Raw genomic sequence first — 12,273 nt, 5'->3', positions numbered from 1 at the left:
TCAGATTACTCAGCGACTACAAATAAAACAATTCACATTTTACTCCTTTGTCAGATTACTCAGCGACTACAAATAAAACAATTCACATTTTACTCCTTTGTCAGATTACTCAGCGACTACAAATAAAACAATTCACATTTTACTCCTTTGTCAGATTACTCAGCGACTACAAATAAAACAATTCACATTTTACTCCTTTGTCAGATTACTCAGCGACTACAAATAAAACAATTCACATTTTACTCCTTTGTCAGATTACTCAGCGACTACAAATAAAACAATTCACATTTTACTCCTTTGTCAGATTACTCAGCGACTACAAATAAAACAATTCACATTTTACTCCTTTGTCAGATTACTCAGCGACTACAAATAAAACAATTCACATTTTACTCCTTTGTCAGATTACTCAGCGACTACAAATAAAACAATTCACATTTTACTCCTTTGTCAGATTACTCAGCGACTACAAATAAAACAATTCACATTTTACTCCTTTGTCAGATTACTCAGCGACTACAAATAAAACAATTCACATTTTACTCCTTTGTCAGATTACTCAGCGACTACAAATAAAACAATTCACATTTTACTCCTTTGTCAGATTACTCAGCGACTACAAATAAAACAATTCACATTTTACTCCTTTGTCAGATTACTCAGCGACTACAAATAAAACAATTCACATTTTACTCCTTTGTCAGATTTGAATTACAAAACAAAGAGAGAAAGAAATAAAAGCCTCTGTTACACATTTTAAAATGAAACTTACTAATTTTAAAACAAATATATAAACTTAGGCCCGGCAAGTCTGAAAAATACCACCGACAGAACAAGTTACCAGGAATGGTTTGATTACCAGGAATGACTGAAGGTATTTCCATCACGATGGATCTATTTGGTCAAAAACATTAAAAATTACTTTCCTCTTATATATTTATCTTACCAATTTAGCTGCTTGAGAATCGGCAAACTTTTCCCGGAAGTTTCCTTCTATCACACTCATAACCAAAGTCAGACCTTTTCCTGAAATATCATATATACAAGAAGAACTTAAATTTCATTTACAGTTTACACAGTAGTATGTTCTAACAAGAGCTCTGCTATTTACCTGTTTTACCCAACTGTTTAAAATTAAAAAGTTTTTATTTTATTTAATGCGATCCTTTCAACAATGTACTATTAATCAATCAACCCATATATCCTGCTGTCAACATGTATACACATTAAACTTCATCTATTATTTTATCATGTAATAATGTTGTTCTAACACCTGATCTTCTTTAACAAATTCCTTTTAATTTTTGCATTAGAAAAGGTTACTAGATAATTTCCAAATACGGGCTTTGGAAAATTTGTCCTGTGGATACCGCAAATTTTAATATAATAATAATAATATGATAATAAAAATAAATCTCCAAAACGTATGCATTGTTCAACCTGTCAACAACTTTACAACATATCATAACAATTGTATGCTGTGTGTAAATTATATTTTCAACAAGGGTAAACCCAGGATTCCATGTGCACGATTACAGCACAACTTACATGGTTTGCTTATGCAGCATGCTTACGTGATATCTAGCTTGTTAGATTGCACATATACAGCAAGCAAAGCGTATTTATATTCATTTTGCACCGAGTTCTAAACATATGGCTCTAAATGAGTCCAAGTTGTGAACGGATCAATATTTGTTTTTTGACAAATCGTTCATAATTATAGCCGCTGCATGTAAAGTAGTACAGCTCACATACCAATTCTATTAACTTTTTTACCTCTGCAGGCGAAAAGTTTGTTTTCGCCATTTTTTTCTTTTCATCTTGTAAAGAAATGAATTAATATAATTTTTTTACTGCCAAAATGTTTTCTTTGCATGTTATGATGACATCACTTTGATGTAATTTGTGTGCCTGTCTGGCATGAATTGATACAGGGGGCGATCAGACTTGCTGCATAAACAACTACAGAAGTAACTGGACATATGGAATCATACCCATCTATTTCAACTACTGTGAAACTCCTCTGAACTGGACAACCTCAGGACCAAATAAAAAGTCCAGTTTTAAGAGGTATCTGCTTTACAGAGGTTCTTTTCTGCACAAATATTTAAAAATGGACAATGAAAAATGTCTGGTTTACAGAGGTTTCACTGTATTTTGATTCCTCCCCATCCCCCCACCAACCCTGTGTAATGCATATGTTTGCTGTAGCTTGAGGGTTAACCTCTACCAGTCTGGATTCAGACAATGGACTAACCACACACCTGCTTTCAGCTGACTGGCAAATCGGATCAGTTTAGGATATTTTGGCTGCAGGTTTCCATCTAACTTCATCAACACTAAAAGCTGTGGTCTGAAATATAATTATATATAATTTTAATACCCATAGGTTTAAATATATCTTGGTTAATATCAAAGTGTTATGTATAACCCCGACACTGTCAAGCATATCTGGGGACAATAATTAAAAAATCCAAACATATTGACATCTTCAATTGGCACACTATGACCATAGCAAAACACCAATCAAACGAGTTCAGTGAAATAAATTGAAATCGATTATGGTTAATAAATATGATATTGAATTTGGTACCATTTGGTATCACTTTTATATCCCCTTGTGACAATTGAATATTATTTCACTTGGAACATAAACATGATACGAAATGGATATGAATAAATATTCAATTAACAAGATCTTATTTACGACCATTAAAAAACAAGCAACAAGCATTAAATAATGTTTATGAAAAAACTCTAGGATTTTGCCCCAAGTCAGTTTCTTCATGACTGCAGTGAATATTGAATACTAGTTTAATGTAAAGTTTAGAGTGTGCCACCAATATTCTAAATGCAATGAATAAATAAATAAATGAATGAACCAAATTCTTCTTCCAGTTCAAGACCCATAACTCTGTCATAAATGGATAAATTCAATTTCTGAGAGTTATGGCCCTTGAATAAATTCCAATAAATGTTAAAGTCTATCAAAAATGGTATATCTCTATGAAACTCAAACTTGGTATGTAACTACATGATAAAGCTATATAAAGAAAACTTTCATCTTCACATCTTGAGGCATTTAAAAAAAAATCTGTAAAACGATGGACAGACAAGTCAGATAGAGAAAAAACCATGTGCTCTGAATACTGGAATAAAAACATGTAGATTTACCACCAGTTCTTTGTGTGGTGGTCCCTCCTGAAGTGTGAGTAGAGAGTGGTAGACTTACCTCCAGTTCTTTGTGTGTGGCAGGGTCTCCTGAAGTGAGAGTAGAGAGTGGTAGACTTACCTCCAGTTCTTTGTGTGTTGGGGTCCCTCCTGAAGTGAGAGTAGAGAGTGGTAGACTTACCTCCAGTTCTTTGTGTGTGGCAGTCCCTCCTGAAGTGAGAGTAGAGAGTGGTAGGCTTACCTCCAGTTCTTTGTGTGTGGCGGTCCCTCCTGAAGTGTGAGTAGAGAGTGGTAGACTTACCTCCAATTCTTTGTGTGTGGCAGTCCCTCCTGAAGTGAGAGTAGAGAGTGGTAGGCTTACCTCCAGTTCTTTGTGTGTTGCGGTCCCTCCTGAAGTCTTAATAGAGAGTGGTAGATTTACCTCCAATTCTTTGTGTGTGGCAGTCCCTCCTGAAGTGAGAGTAGAGAGTGGTAGACTTACTTCCAGTTCTTTGTGTGTGGCGGTCCCTCCTGAAGTCTTAATAGAGAGTGGTAGACTTACCTCCAGTTCTTTGTGTGTGGCAATCCCTCCTGAAGTCTGAGTAGAGTGGTAGACTTACCTCCAGTTCTTTGTGTGTCGGTCCCTCCTGAAGTCTGAGTAGAGTGTATAGTGGTAGACTTACCTCCAGTTCTTTATGTGTGGCGGTCCCTCCTGAAGTCTAAGGAGAGTGGTAGACTTACCTCCAGTTCTTTGTGTGTGGCAATCCCTCCTGAAGTCTGAGTAGAGTGGTAGACTTACCTCCAGTTCTTTGTGTGTGGCGGTCCCTCCTGAAGTCTGAGTAGAGTGGTAGACTTACCTCCAGTTCTTTGTGTGTGGCGGTCCCTCCTGAAGTCTTAGTAGAGAGTAGCGGGCAGCAGACATGGCCAGACCTCTGATCCCATCACCCCACTCCTTCTCAGCACTGGAGAGAGACAGACAAAACAGTGTACTAGATTTCAATTAGAGAGTTCATGCACTATATTTATTAACAAAAGCATCATGATCCCCCCCACCCAACTCCATCTCAGCACTGATGACAGCTAACAGAACTATTTTGTTTTTAGTGCTTTATTATTCAAATCAGACAGAGAGAGAGAGAGAGAGAGAGAGAGAGAAAGAGATTGTAAAAATCTGATGTCATTTTATATTTATAGTTTGTATTATTTATTGAGTGTTATAGTTCATGAACCATAAAAAGAATTCACAATAAAATATTAACTTATTGTGTTATCATGTGCAAATGTTTGTATGAATGCCATCACAAATTCACAGTTTGCTTTTTTTTTTTTTAAATTGATACCACAATGAACCTAAGAGGCAATCCTTACATAGATATAAATAAATCTATTGAATACTGTTTCAGTAGTTCTAATATTTGTTTGAAAAGCAAAGTGACAGTAAACAGCTGAAACTTACCCTTTATATTCGATGTATTTGTATATACAGAAGGCAAGAGCTATGGCGGCCAGTGCGTAGTACCAACTAGATATGAACATGAGGGTAATGCACAGAGAGAGACCCAGCAGAGACAACGTCCAGTGGTAAAACTGGAACCGTGGACGCCAGTTCGGGGTTTGTAGCAAAGTCTGTAGGGCACACGCCATGTTCACAAACCCATAACACATTAGGAAAAACCTACAAACAAATAACATAGGTAACAAAATAAAGAAAGAATAATTTATTATCCACATGGTTCAACATACTGTAGATCCTCAAATTAATGCGATCATAATATTAATGAGAATAATTTATTATCCACATGGTTCAACATACTGTAGATCCTCAAATTAATGCGATCATAATATTAATGAGAATAATTTATTATCCACATGGTTCAACATACTGTAGATCCTCAAATTAATGCGATCATAATATTAATGAGAATAATTTATTATCCACAGGTTCAACATACTGTAGATCCTGAAATTAATGCGATCATAATATTAATGCGAAAAATGCGAGCTCGTGTTATTCGCATTAATAATATGACACATTTATTTCTATGTTTTGTCTATGTATCCCACGTTATTAAAACAAAACAAACAAAGATTAAAATTCTAACATATATCACAACTGGAAAACAATTCATTGTAGGCAAGTCTGACTAATTGTTGACTAGTCCAGCAAGCTATGTGTCACACTTTTAAAACAAAGATTAAAATTCTAATACTTTTATAAAACAACTGGAGCACAATTCATTGTACAATAATCTAACAAGATGCCAGCCACGCATGATGACTGCGGGGTCTTTGGCCATCCTATCAAAAGCAGACACGATACATCGCGTGTGAATGGGTTTTAGCACGTTAATCTTGAGGTAGACCGTTTTTTTTATTTCACTGTTCGAGTTCACTGCAACTTAGTTGGGTGAATTGTTCTTTTGTTATGACTTTGAAATATGTATTCATTCTTAGGAAGATACAGTTGTAATGGTACATATATGCTAATGTTTAACCAGATTTGTGTAACCATACCCGTTATGTATTTGAACGCTGCAAAATATGCTTGGAGTTGATCTCACCAAAAACACTAAGGATTAAACAGTTTTCTGATGTGTACACAGATATCTTAGTAAGTTGATCTCATTGAAGACAACTGTAACTTGGATTGAACCACAAAGTACATGGACGTGTGTTGCTAGGAAGGTAATATTTCAAAGGCAGGCCACTCGCATTAATTTCTTGTCGCATTTTAGTCTGCCCACCCTCACTTGCATTAATTTAGGGATGCGTTAATTTGATGATCTACAGTACCTGAGTTAATAAAAACCATATGAAGCACTCATGTATTAACAAGTTACCAACCAATGACGTAATTTTAGGAAGTGATGTCATAACGTGACGTCGTTTCCCCAGTCTGTGTATGTGAAATTTGTAATTACATTTATATTTCATTAGTAAAGAAATGTTCATTTTAACTTTATTTTGTTTTGTCATTAGTTGGTCATTAGATGTAATTTTCTATAAAGGGAAGATAACGTCTTTCTCAAAATGCCGTCATTATGTCGTCTCCTTCTAGTTACGTTTGACACATTTTGACACAACCCTTCTTGTTTATAAATAATAATAATAATAATATGGATAATAATAATATGGATAATAATAATAATAATATGGATAATAATAATAATATGGATAATAATAATAATAATATGGATAATAATAATAATAATATGGATTATAAAAAATGATTAAATTCGCATAAAATTTATACTGATTTTACGCAACTTGTGTTAGGAATACGTACTACCCATATTCTTACTCGGACAATACATGAATTTTGACACTGTATAGTACAGTACTCAAGAATGCAGCAAAATCGATTTCCATTAGGGATATCAACTGCCAAAAGTAAAAACAAAGTTTGAAATTGAGCACACTATAGGAAAAAAAACTTTTTTATTTTTTCGAATTTTAAAATTCTTATCAAGACTGTTATTTACATTGTTATAATAGGGGCTATATAATCGAGGCTGGCTATCATTGTGTTGTGTTACTGACATTGTTATAATAGGGGCTATGTAATCGAGACTGGCTATCATTGTGTTATCTTACTTACATTGTTATAATAGGAGCAATGTAATCGAGGCTGGCTATCATTGTGTTATGTTACTTACATTGTGTTAATAGGAGCTATGTAATCGAGGCTGGCTATCATTGTGCTATGTTACATTGTTCTAATAGGGGCTATGTAATCGAGGCTAGCTATCAGTGTTGTGTTACTTACATTGTTATAATAGGAGCTATGTAATCAAGACTGGCTATCATTGTGTTATCTTACTTACATTGTTATAATAGGAGCTATGTAATCAAGACTGGCTATCATTGTGTTATGTTACTTACATTGTTATAATAGGAGCTATGTAATCAAGACTGGCTATCATTGTGTTATCTTACTTACATTGTGTTAATAAGAGCTATGTAATTGAGGCTGGCTATCATTGTGCTATGTTACATTGTTCTAATAGGGGCTATGTAATCGAGGCTAGCTATCATTATGTTGTGTTACTTACATTGTTATAATAGGAGCTATGTAATCGAGGCTGGCTATCATTGTGTTGTTACTCACATTGTTATAATAGGGGCTATGTAATCCAGGCTAGCTATCATTGTGTTGTGTTACTCACATTGTTATAATTGGGGCAATGTAATCGAGGCTGGCTATCATTGTGTTATGTTACTTACATTATTATAATAGGAGCTATGTAATCAAGACTGGCTATCATTGTGTTATCTCACTTACATTGTGTTAATAGGAGCTATGTAATTGAGGCTGGCTATCATTGTGCTATGTTACATTGTTCTAATAGGGGCTATGTAATCGAGGCTAGCTATCATTGTGTTGTGTTACTTATATTGTTATAATAGGAGCTATGTAATCGAGGCTGGCTATCATTGTGTTGTGTTACTCACATTGTTATAATAGGGGCTATGTAATCGAGGCTGGCTATCATTGTATTGTGTTACTCACATTGTTATAATAGGGGCTATGTAATCGAGGCCGGCTATCATTGTATTGTGTTACTCACATTGTTATAATAGGGGTTATGTAATCCAGTGTGTTGTGTTACTCACATTGTTATAATAGAGGCTATGTAATCCAGGCTGGCTATCATTGTATTGTGTTACTCACATTGTTATAATAGGGGCTATGTAATCGAGACTGGCTATCATTGTGTTACTTACATTGTTATAATAGGGGCTATGTAATCAAGGCTGGCTATCATTGTGTTACTTACATTGTTATAATAGGGGCTATGTAATCGAGGCTGGCTATCATTGTGTTGTGTTACTCACATTGTTATAATAGGGGCTATGTAATCGAGGCTGGCTATCACTGTGTTACTCACATTGTTATAATAGGAGCTATGTAATCGAGGCTGGCTATCATTGTGTTGTGTTACTAACATTGTTATAATAGGGGCTATGTAATCCAGGCTGGCTATCATGGCTACTCACATTGTTATAATAGGGGCTATGTAATCCAGGCTGGCTATTGTTATAATAGGGGCTATGTAATCTAGGCTGGCTATCATTGTGTTGTGTTACTCACATTGTTATAATAGGGGCTATGTAATCAAGGCTGGCTATCACTGTGTTACTCACATTGTTATAATAGGGGCTATGTAATCGAGACTGGCTATTATTGTTACTCACATTGTTATAATATGGGCTATGTAATCGAGGCTGGCTATCATTGTGTTACTTACATTGTTATAATAGGGGCTATGTAATTGAGGCTGGCTATCATTGTATTGTGTTACTCACATTGTTATAATAGAGGCTATGTAATCCAGGCTGGCTATCATTGTATTGTGTTACTCACATTGTTATAATAGGGGCTATGTAATCGAGGCTGGCTATCATTGTATTGTGTTACTCACATTGTTATAATAGGGGCTATGTAATCGAGGCTGGCTATCATTGTGTTGTGTTACTCACATTGTTATAATAGGGGCTATGTAATCGAGGCTGGCTATCATTGTGTTGTGTTACTCACATTGTTATAATAGGGGCTATGTAATTGAGGCTGGCTATCATTGTGTTGTGTTACTCACATTGTTATAATAGGGGCTATGTAATCGAGGTTGGCTAACAGAATTCCCAGCTCAGATATTGCGGCTGTGAGCAGAAGAGCGCGGAACGGTTCACCGCGCTTCGTCGTCTTCCCAAACAAACTGAGAAATGGAATCACATTGTCTTTAGCAATTGCCTGCAGTAACCGGGGTGCACCTGTAACATACAGACACATGAACACTTTTTATAACACCACAAACACATTTTACTTTTTATTATTATAATACGGTATTAATTATTTTAATTAACCTCTAGTCTGGAGTAACCGGGGGGCACCTGCAACACAAAGCACACAAACTTAGTCAAACATAACTAATGCATTTTAGAAAAGAAATGGCTTATCCCAACATATTTTTGATTGTGAATTCTCAGAAGCCTGTACGTACAGCCTTGATATTCAGATCAACATGAAGTGAAAACACCCCAAAACATCCCAGATGGTCAAAAGTATGTTGCAGATTAATTTTGCAACAACAGTTACAGTGCCGCTGATTGTTGCTGTGAATTTTGAGGGTTGTATTTGTTTGTGTCAGCTATAATAACAATCATTCTCAGAGTGCCACTAAAAAACAATATATATCCCCTACAAGGCCCAATCAATTTTTGTATCTCCTAAATTCAAGGGCCATAACTTTGTCAAAAATGGGTAAATCGCCATGAATGTTTATAAAATCCACTAGCCATGGGATCAGTGATTTAAAAAATTTACTAGCCATGATAAAAAATTTGCTAGCCCTACTTTACTTTAAGATAGTACAATTTTACTAAATAATAGTAATTGGATGTCACCTAAAGAGGGAGACAGAGCTTACAAATACTAACACTGGAGGGTAGGGTGAGAGCAGGATATTCATATTTACAAAATAAGACTTAACTGCAACATTTGACTCTTTTTTTTTTCACTAGCCGTCGGGCATGGAAATGGTAGTTATTTACTAGCCCAACATTGAATATCACTAGCCATGGGAGTGGGGCTACCATAATCTAGAATCCCTGTCTGGCATGACAATGGTAGTTATTTACTAGCCCAACATTGAACATCACTAGCCATGGGAGTGGGGCTACCATAATCTAGAAGCCCTGTCAGGCATGGCAATGGTAGTTATTTACTAGCCCAGCATTGAATATCACTAGCCATGGGAGTGGGGCTACCATAATCTAGAAGCCCTGTCGGGCATAGCAATAGTAGTTATTTACTAGCCCAACACTGAATATCACTAGCCATGGGAGTGGGGCTACCATAATCTAGAAGCCCTGTCAGGCATGGCAATGGTAGCTATTTACTAGCCCAACACTGAATATCACTAGCCATGGGAGTGGGGCTACCATAATCTAGAAGCCCTGTCAGGCATGGCAGTAGTAGTTATTTACTAGCCCGACATTGAATATCACTAGCCATGGGAGTGGGGCTACCATAATCTAGAAGCTCTGTCAGGCATGGCAATGGTAGTTATTTACTAGCCCAACATTGAATATCACTAGCCATGGGAGTGGGGCTACCATAATCTAGAAGCCCTGTCGGGCATGGCAATAGTAGTTATTTACTAGCCCAACACTGAATATCATTAGCCATGGGAGTGGGGCTACCATAATCTAGAAGCCCTGTCAGGCATGGCAATGGTAGCTATTTACTAGCCCAACACTGAATATCACTAGCCATGGGAGTGGGGCTACCATAATCTAGAAGCCCTGTCAGGCATGGCAGTAGTAGTTATTTACTAGCCCGACACTGAATATCACTAGCCATGGAAGTGGGGCTACCATAATCTAGAAGCCCTGTCAGGCATGGCAATGGTAGTTATTTACTAGCCCAACATTGAATATCACTAGCCATGGGAGTGGGGCTACCATAATCTAGAAGCCCTGTGTTAGACTTGATTGGTAACACTACATACACAAAATTTAAGCTCAATATTTTGAGGCATGTGCAAAATTAAAAAGTCCGGAAAACTATTATGTGGGACAGACAGATGGTTGGACGGACAGAAAGACAGATAGACAAGGAATATTACCTGTGAGGGACTGGAGTCCAGCTCCCAGCGTGGACAGGAATGAACCAATCATGATGACCCACTCATTCGGCCAAGCCAGCATGCCTATTAACATGTTGCCACCTATACTGATACCATACCTGAAAAACATGATGCATAAAACAGGTGCAGGGATCGAAATAACATTGAGGCAATGGGAAAACATTTAGTTCAGCATCACATTGCGAATACATGTAGCTTGGCAAGTTTCACAGATCATTACATAATTCTAAACTGTTTAGCAACTGTTTGTCATAAAAAAAAAATATATATATATATATAGAGGCTATTTCATGGTTTTTCATGAAAATATGGTTTTCACACATCACGAGTTGACATAAAAATCGTATTCGGAAAAACACCATGAAATGGTCTATTTATTATATACATATTTCCTAATTTTTGACAATATCTTTCGCTCTTTGGTAATATCTTTCACTTATCCTATCGAAAACACGTAACGTCATGATATATTTCTTCCTATGGAACTTTGCCAGAAAATTTACTTTACCATAGACTTTTAAAAAGAAATATGATTAAAATTTATCTTTATTCACATTTATTTAACAATACTGCGGTGCAAACATACCTGACAAAGCGATCCTCTAAAAACTCCCACAAAAACAAAACGAGTCGAATGCTGTTAAATTCTTACACTTACACTCGATGACACTACATTGTGTCATCATTATTTAGCTTTGTATTCAATTTGTTTTATATATTTTATCGTAATTGCACTTTGTATCCCGTTTTTATAGGTACAGTTGTTTAAATTAAGTTTTTTATTTTTCAAATACGATCAGATGCATTGGTAATCATCAAATTTAAATACGAAGAACCGAGACAAAGGGAGATAATTTAATCATGCACTTTTACAAAAAAGTAAATACGACTTCTATATTTTCACTGTAGCTAAAATACAGTTAAAATATGACTTTTCACCGGATATGACTTTTATGGTTTCCGTAGATCTATATATTTCATTGCTATGTATATAATAAATATACATATTGTTTTTAATATTCCCATGAGAGCGAGATGACAATTTTACAGCCAATTTTGAAACTGTAAATACATCTATTTTATAGAGCTAAGTGGTATTGAAATCGATATCAGTATTTACCTCAGTATTGAAACAGTATCTGGTATCGACACAACATACATATACTAACATCAAACAGTTTTTGTGGGTATACCTGGATCTAAACGCATGGCTGTCTAATGTTCATATTATTTTGTAATCCAATATCACCATGTAATTCATGTGAAACTTTGACATACTCGATTTTCTGTGATAAATTTCCTCCACAAGGGAGCTCTTGTTGGTAATATCATGTCCACACATTTTTTTTGTGAGCCAGTTTGCATTAGTGTAATTTTCGTAAGATATACATTTTATAGGGTATTCTCTCATCCTCAGGTATATGGAACAGAGCTATCCCATGAAAGAAAGCCATGTGAGAAATGTCTATCTTAC

General features: G+C 35.8%; 1 protein-coding gene across 2 annotated transcripts in view; it reads right to left on the bottom strand.

The window, feature by feature from the left end:
* LOC121388965 (solute carrier family 12 member 4-like) overlaps nucleotides 1-12,273 on the bottom strand; it is a 140,747-nt gene that overhangs the window by 19,133 nt on the left and 109,341 nt on the right. For both annotated transcript variants that reach the window (XM_041520521.1, XM_041520518.1), the window contains 6 exons: nucleotides 10,779-10,897; nucleotides 8,748-8,922; nucleotides 4,607-4,825; nucleotides 4,008-4,112; nucleotides 2,265-2,353; nucleotides 947-1,026 (listed from right to left, as the gene is read on the bottom strand). In XM_041520521.1, the coding sequence (XP_041376455.1) occupies nucleotides 947-1,026; nucleotides 2,265-2,353; nucleotides 4,008-4,112; nucleotides 4,607-4,825; nucleotides 8,748-8,922; nucleotides 10,779-10,897 (787 nt within the window). The remainder of the gene's footprint in view (nucleotides 1-946; nucleotides 1,027-2,264; nucleotides 2,354-4,007; nucleotides 4,113-4,606; nucleotides 4,826-8,747; nucleotides 8,923-10,778; nucleotides 10,898-12,273) is intronic.

Source organism: Gigantopelta aegis, chromosome 14 (assembly GCF_016097555.1).
Source record: "Gigantopelta aegis isolate Gae_Host chromosome 14, Gae_host_genome, whole genome shotgun sequence".
In the NCBI taxonomy this organism is placed as follows: domain Eukaryota; kingdom Metazoa; phylum Mollusca; class Gastropoda; order Neomphalida; family Peltospiridae; genus Gigantopelta; species Gigantopelta aegis.
Note: the sequence above shows the minus strand (reverse complement) of the source record. Positions and strands in the feature narration are given on the sequence as shown.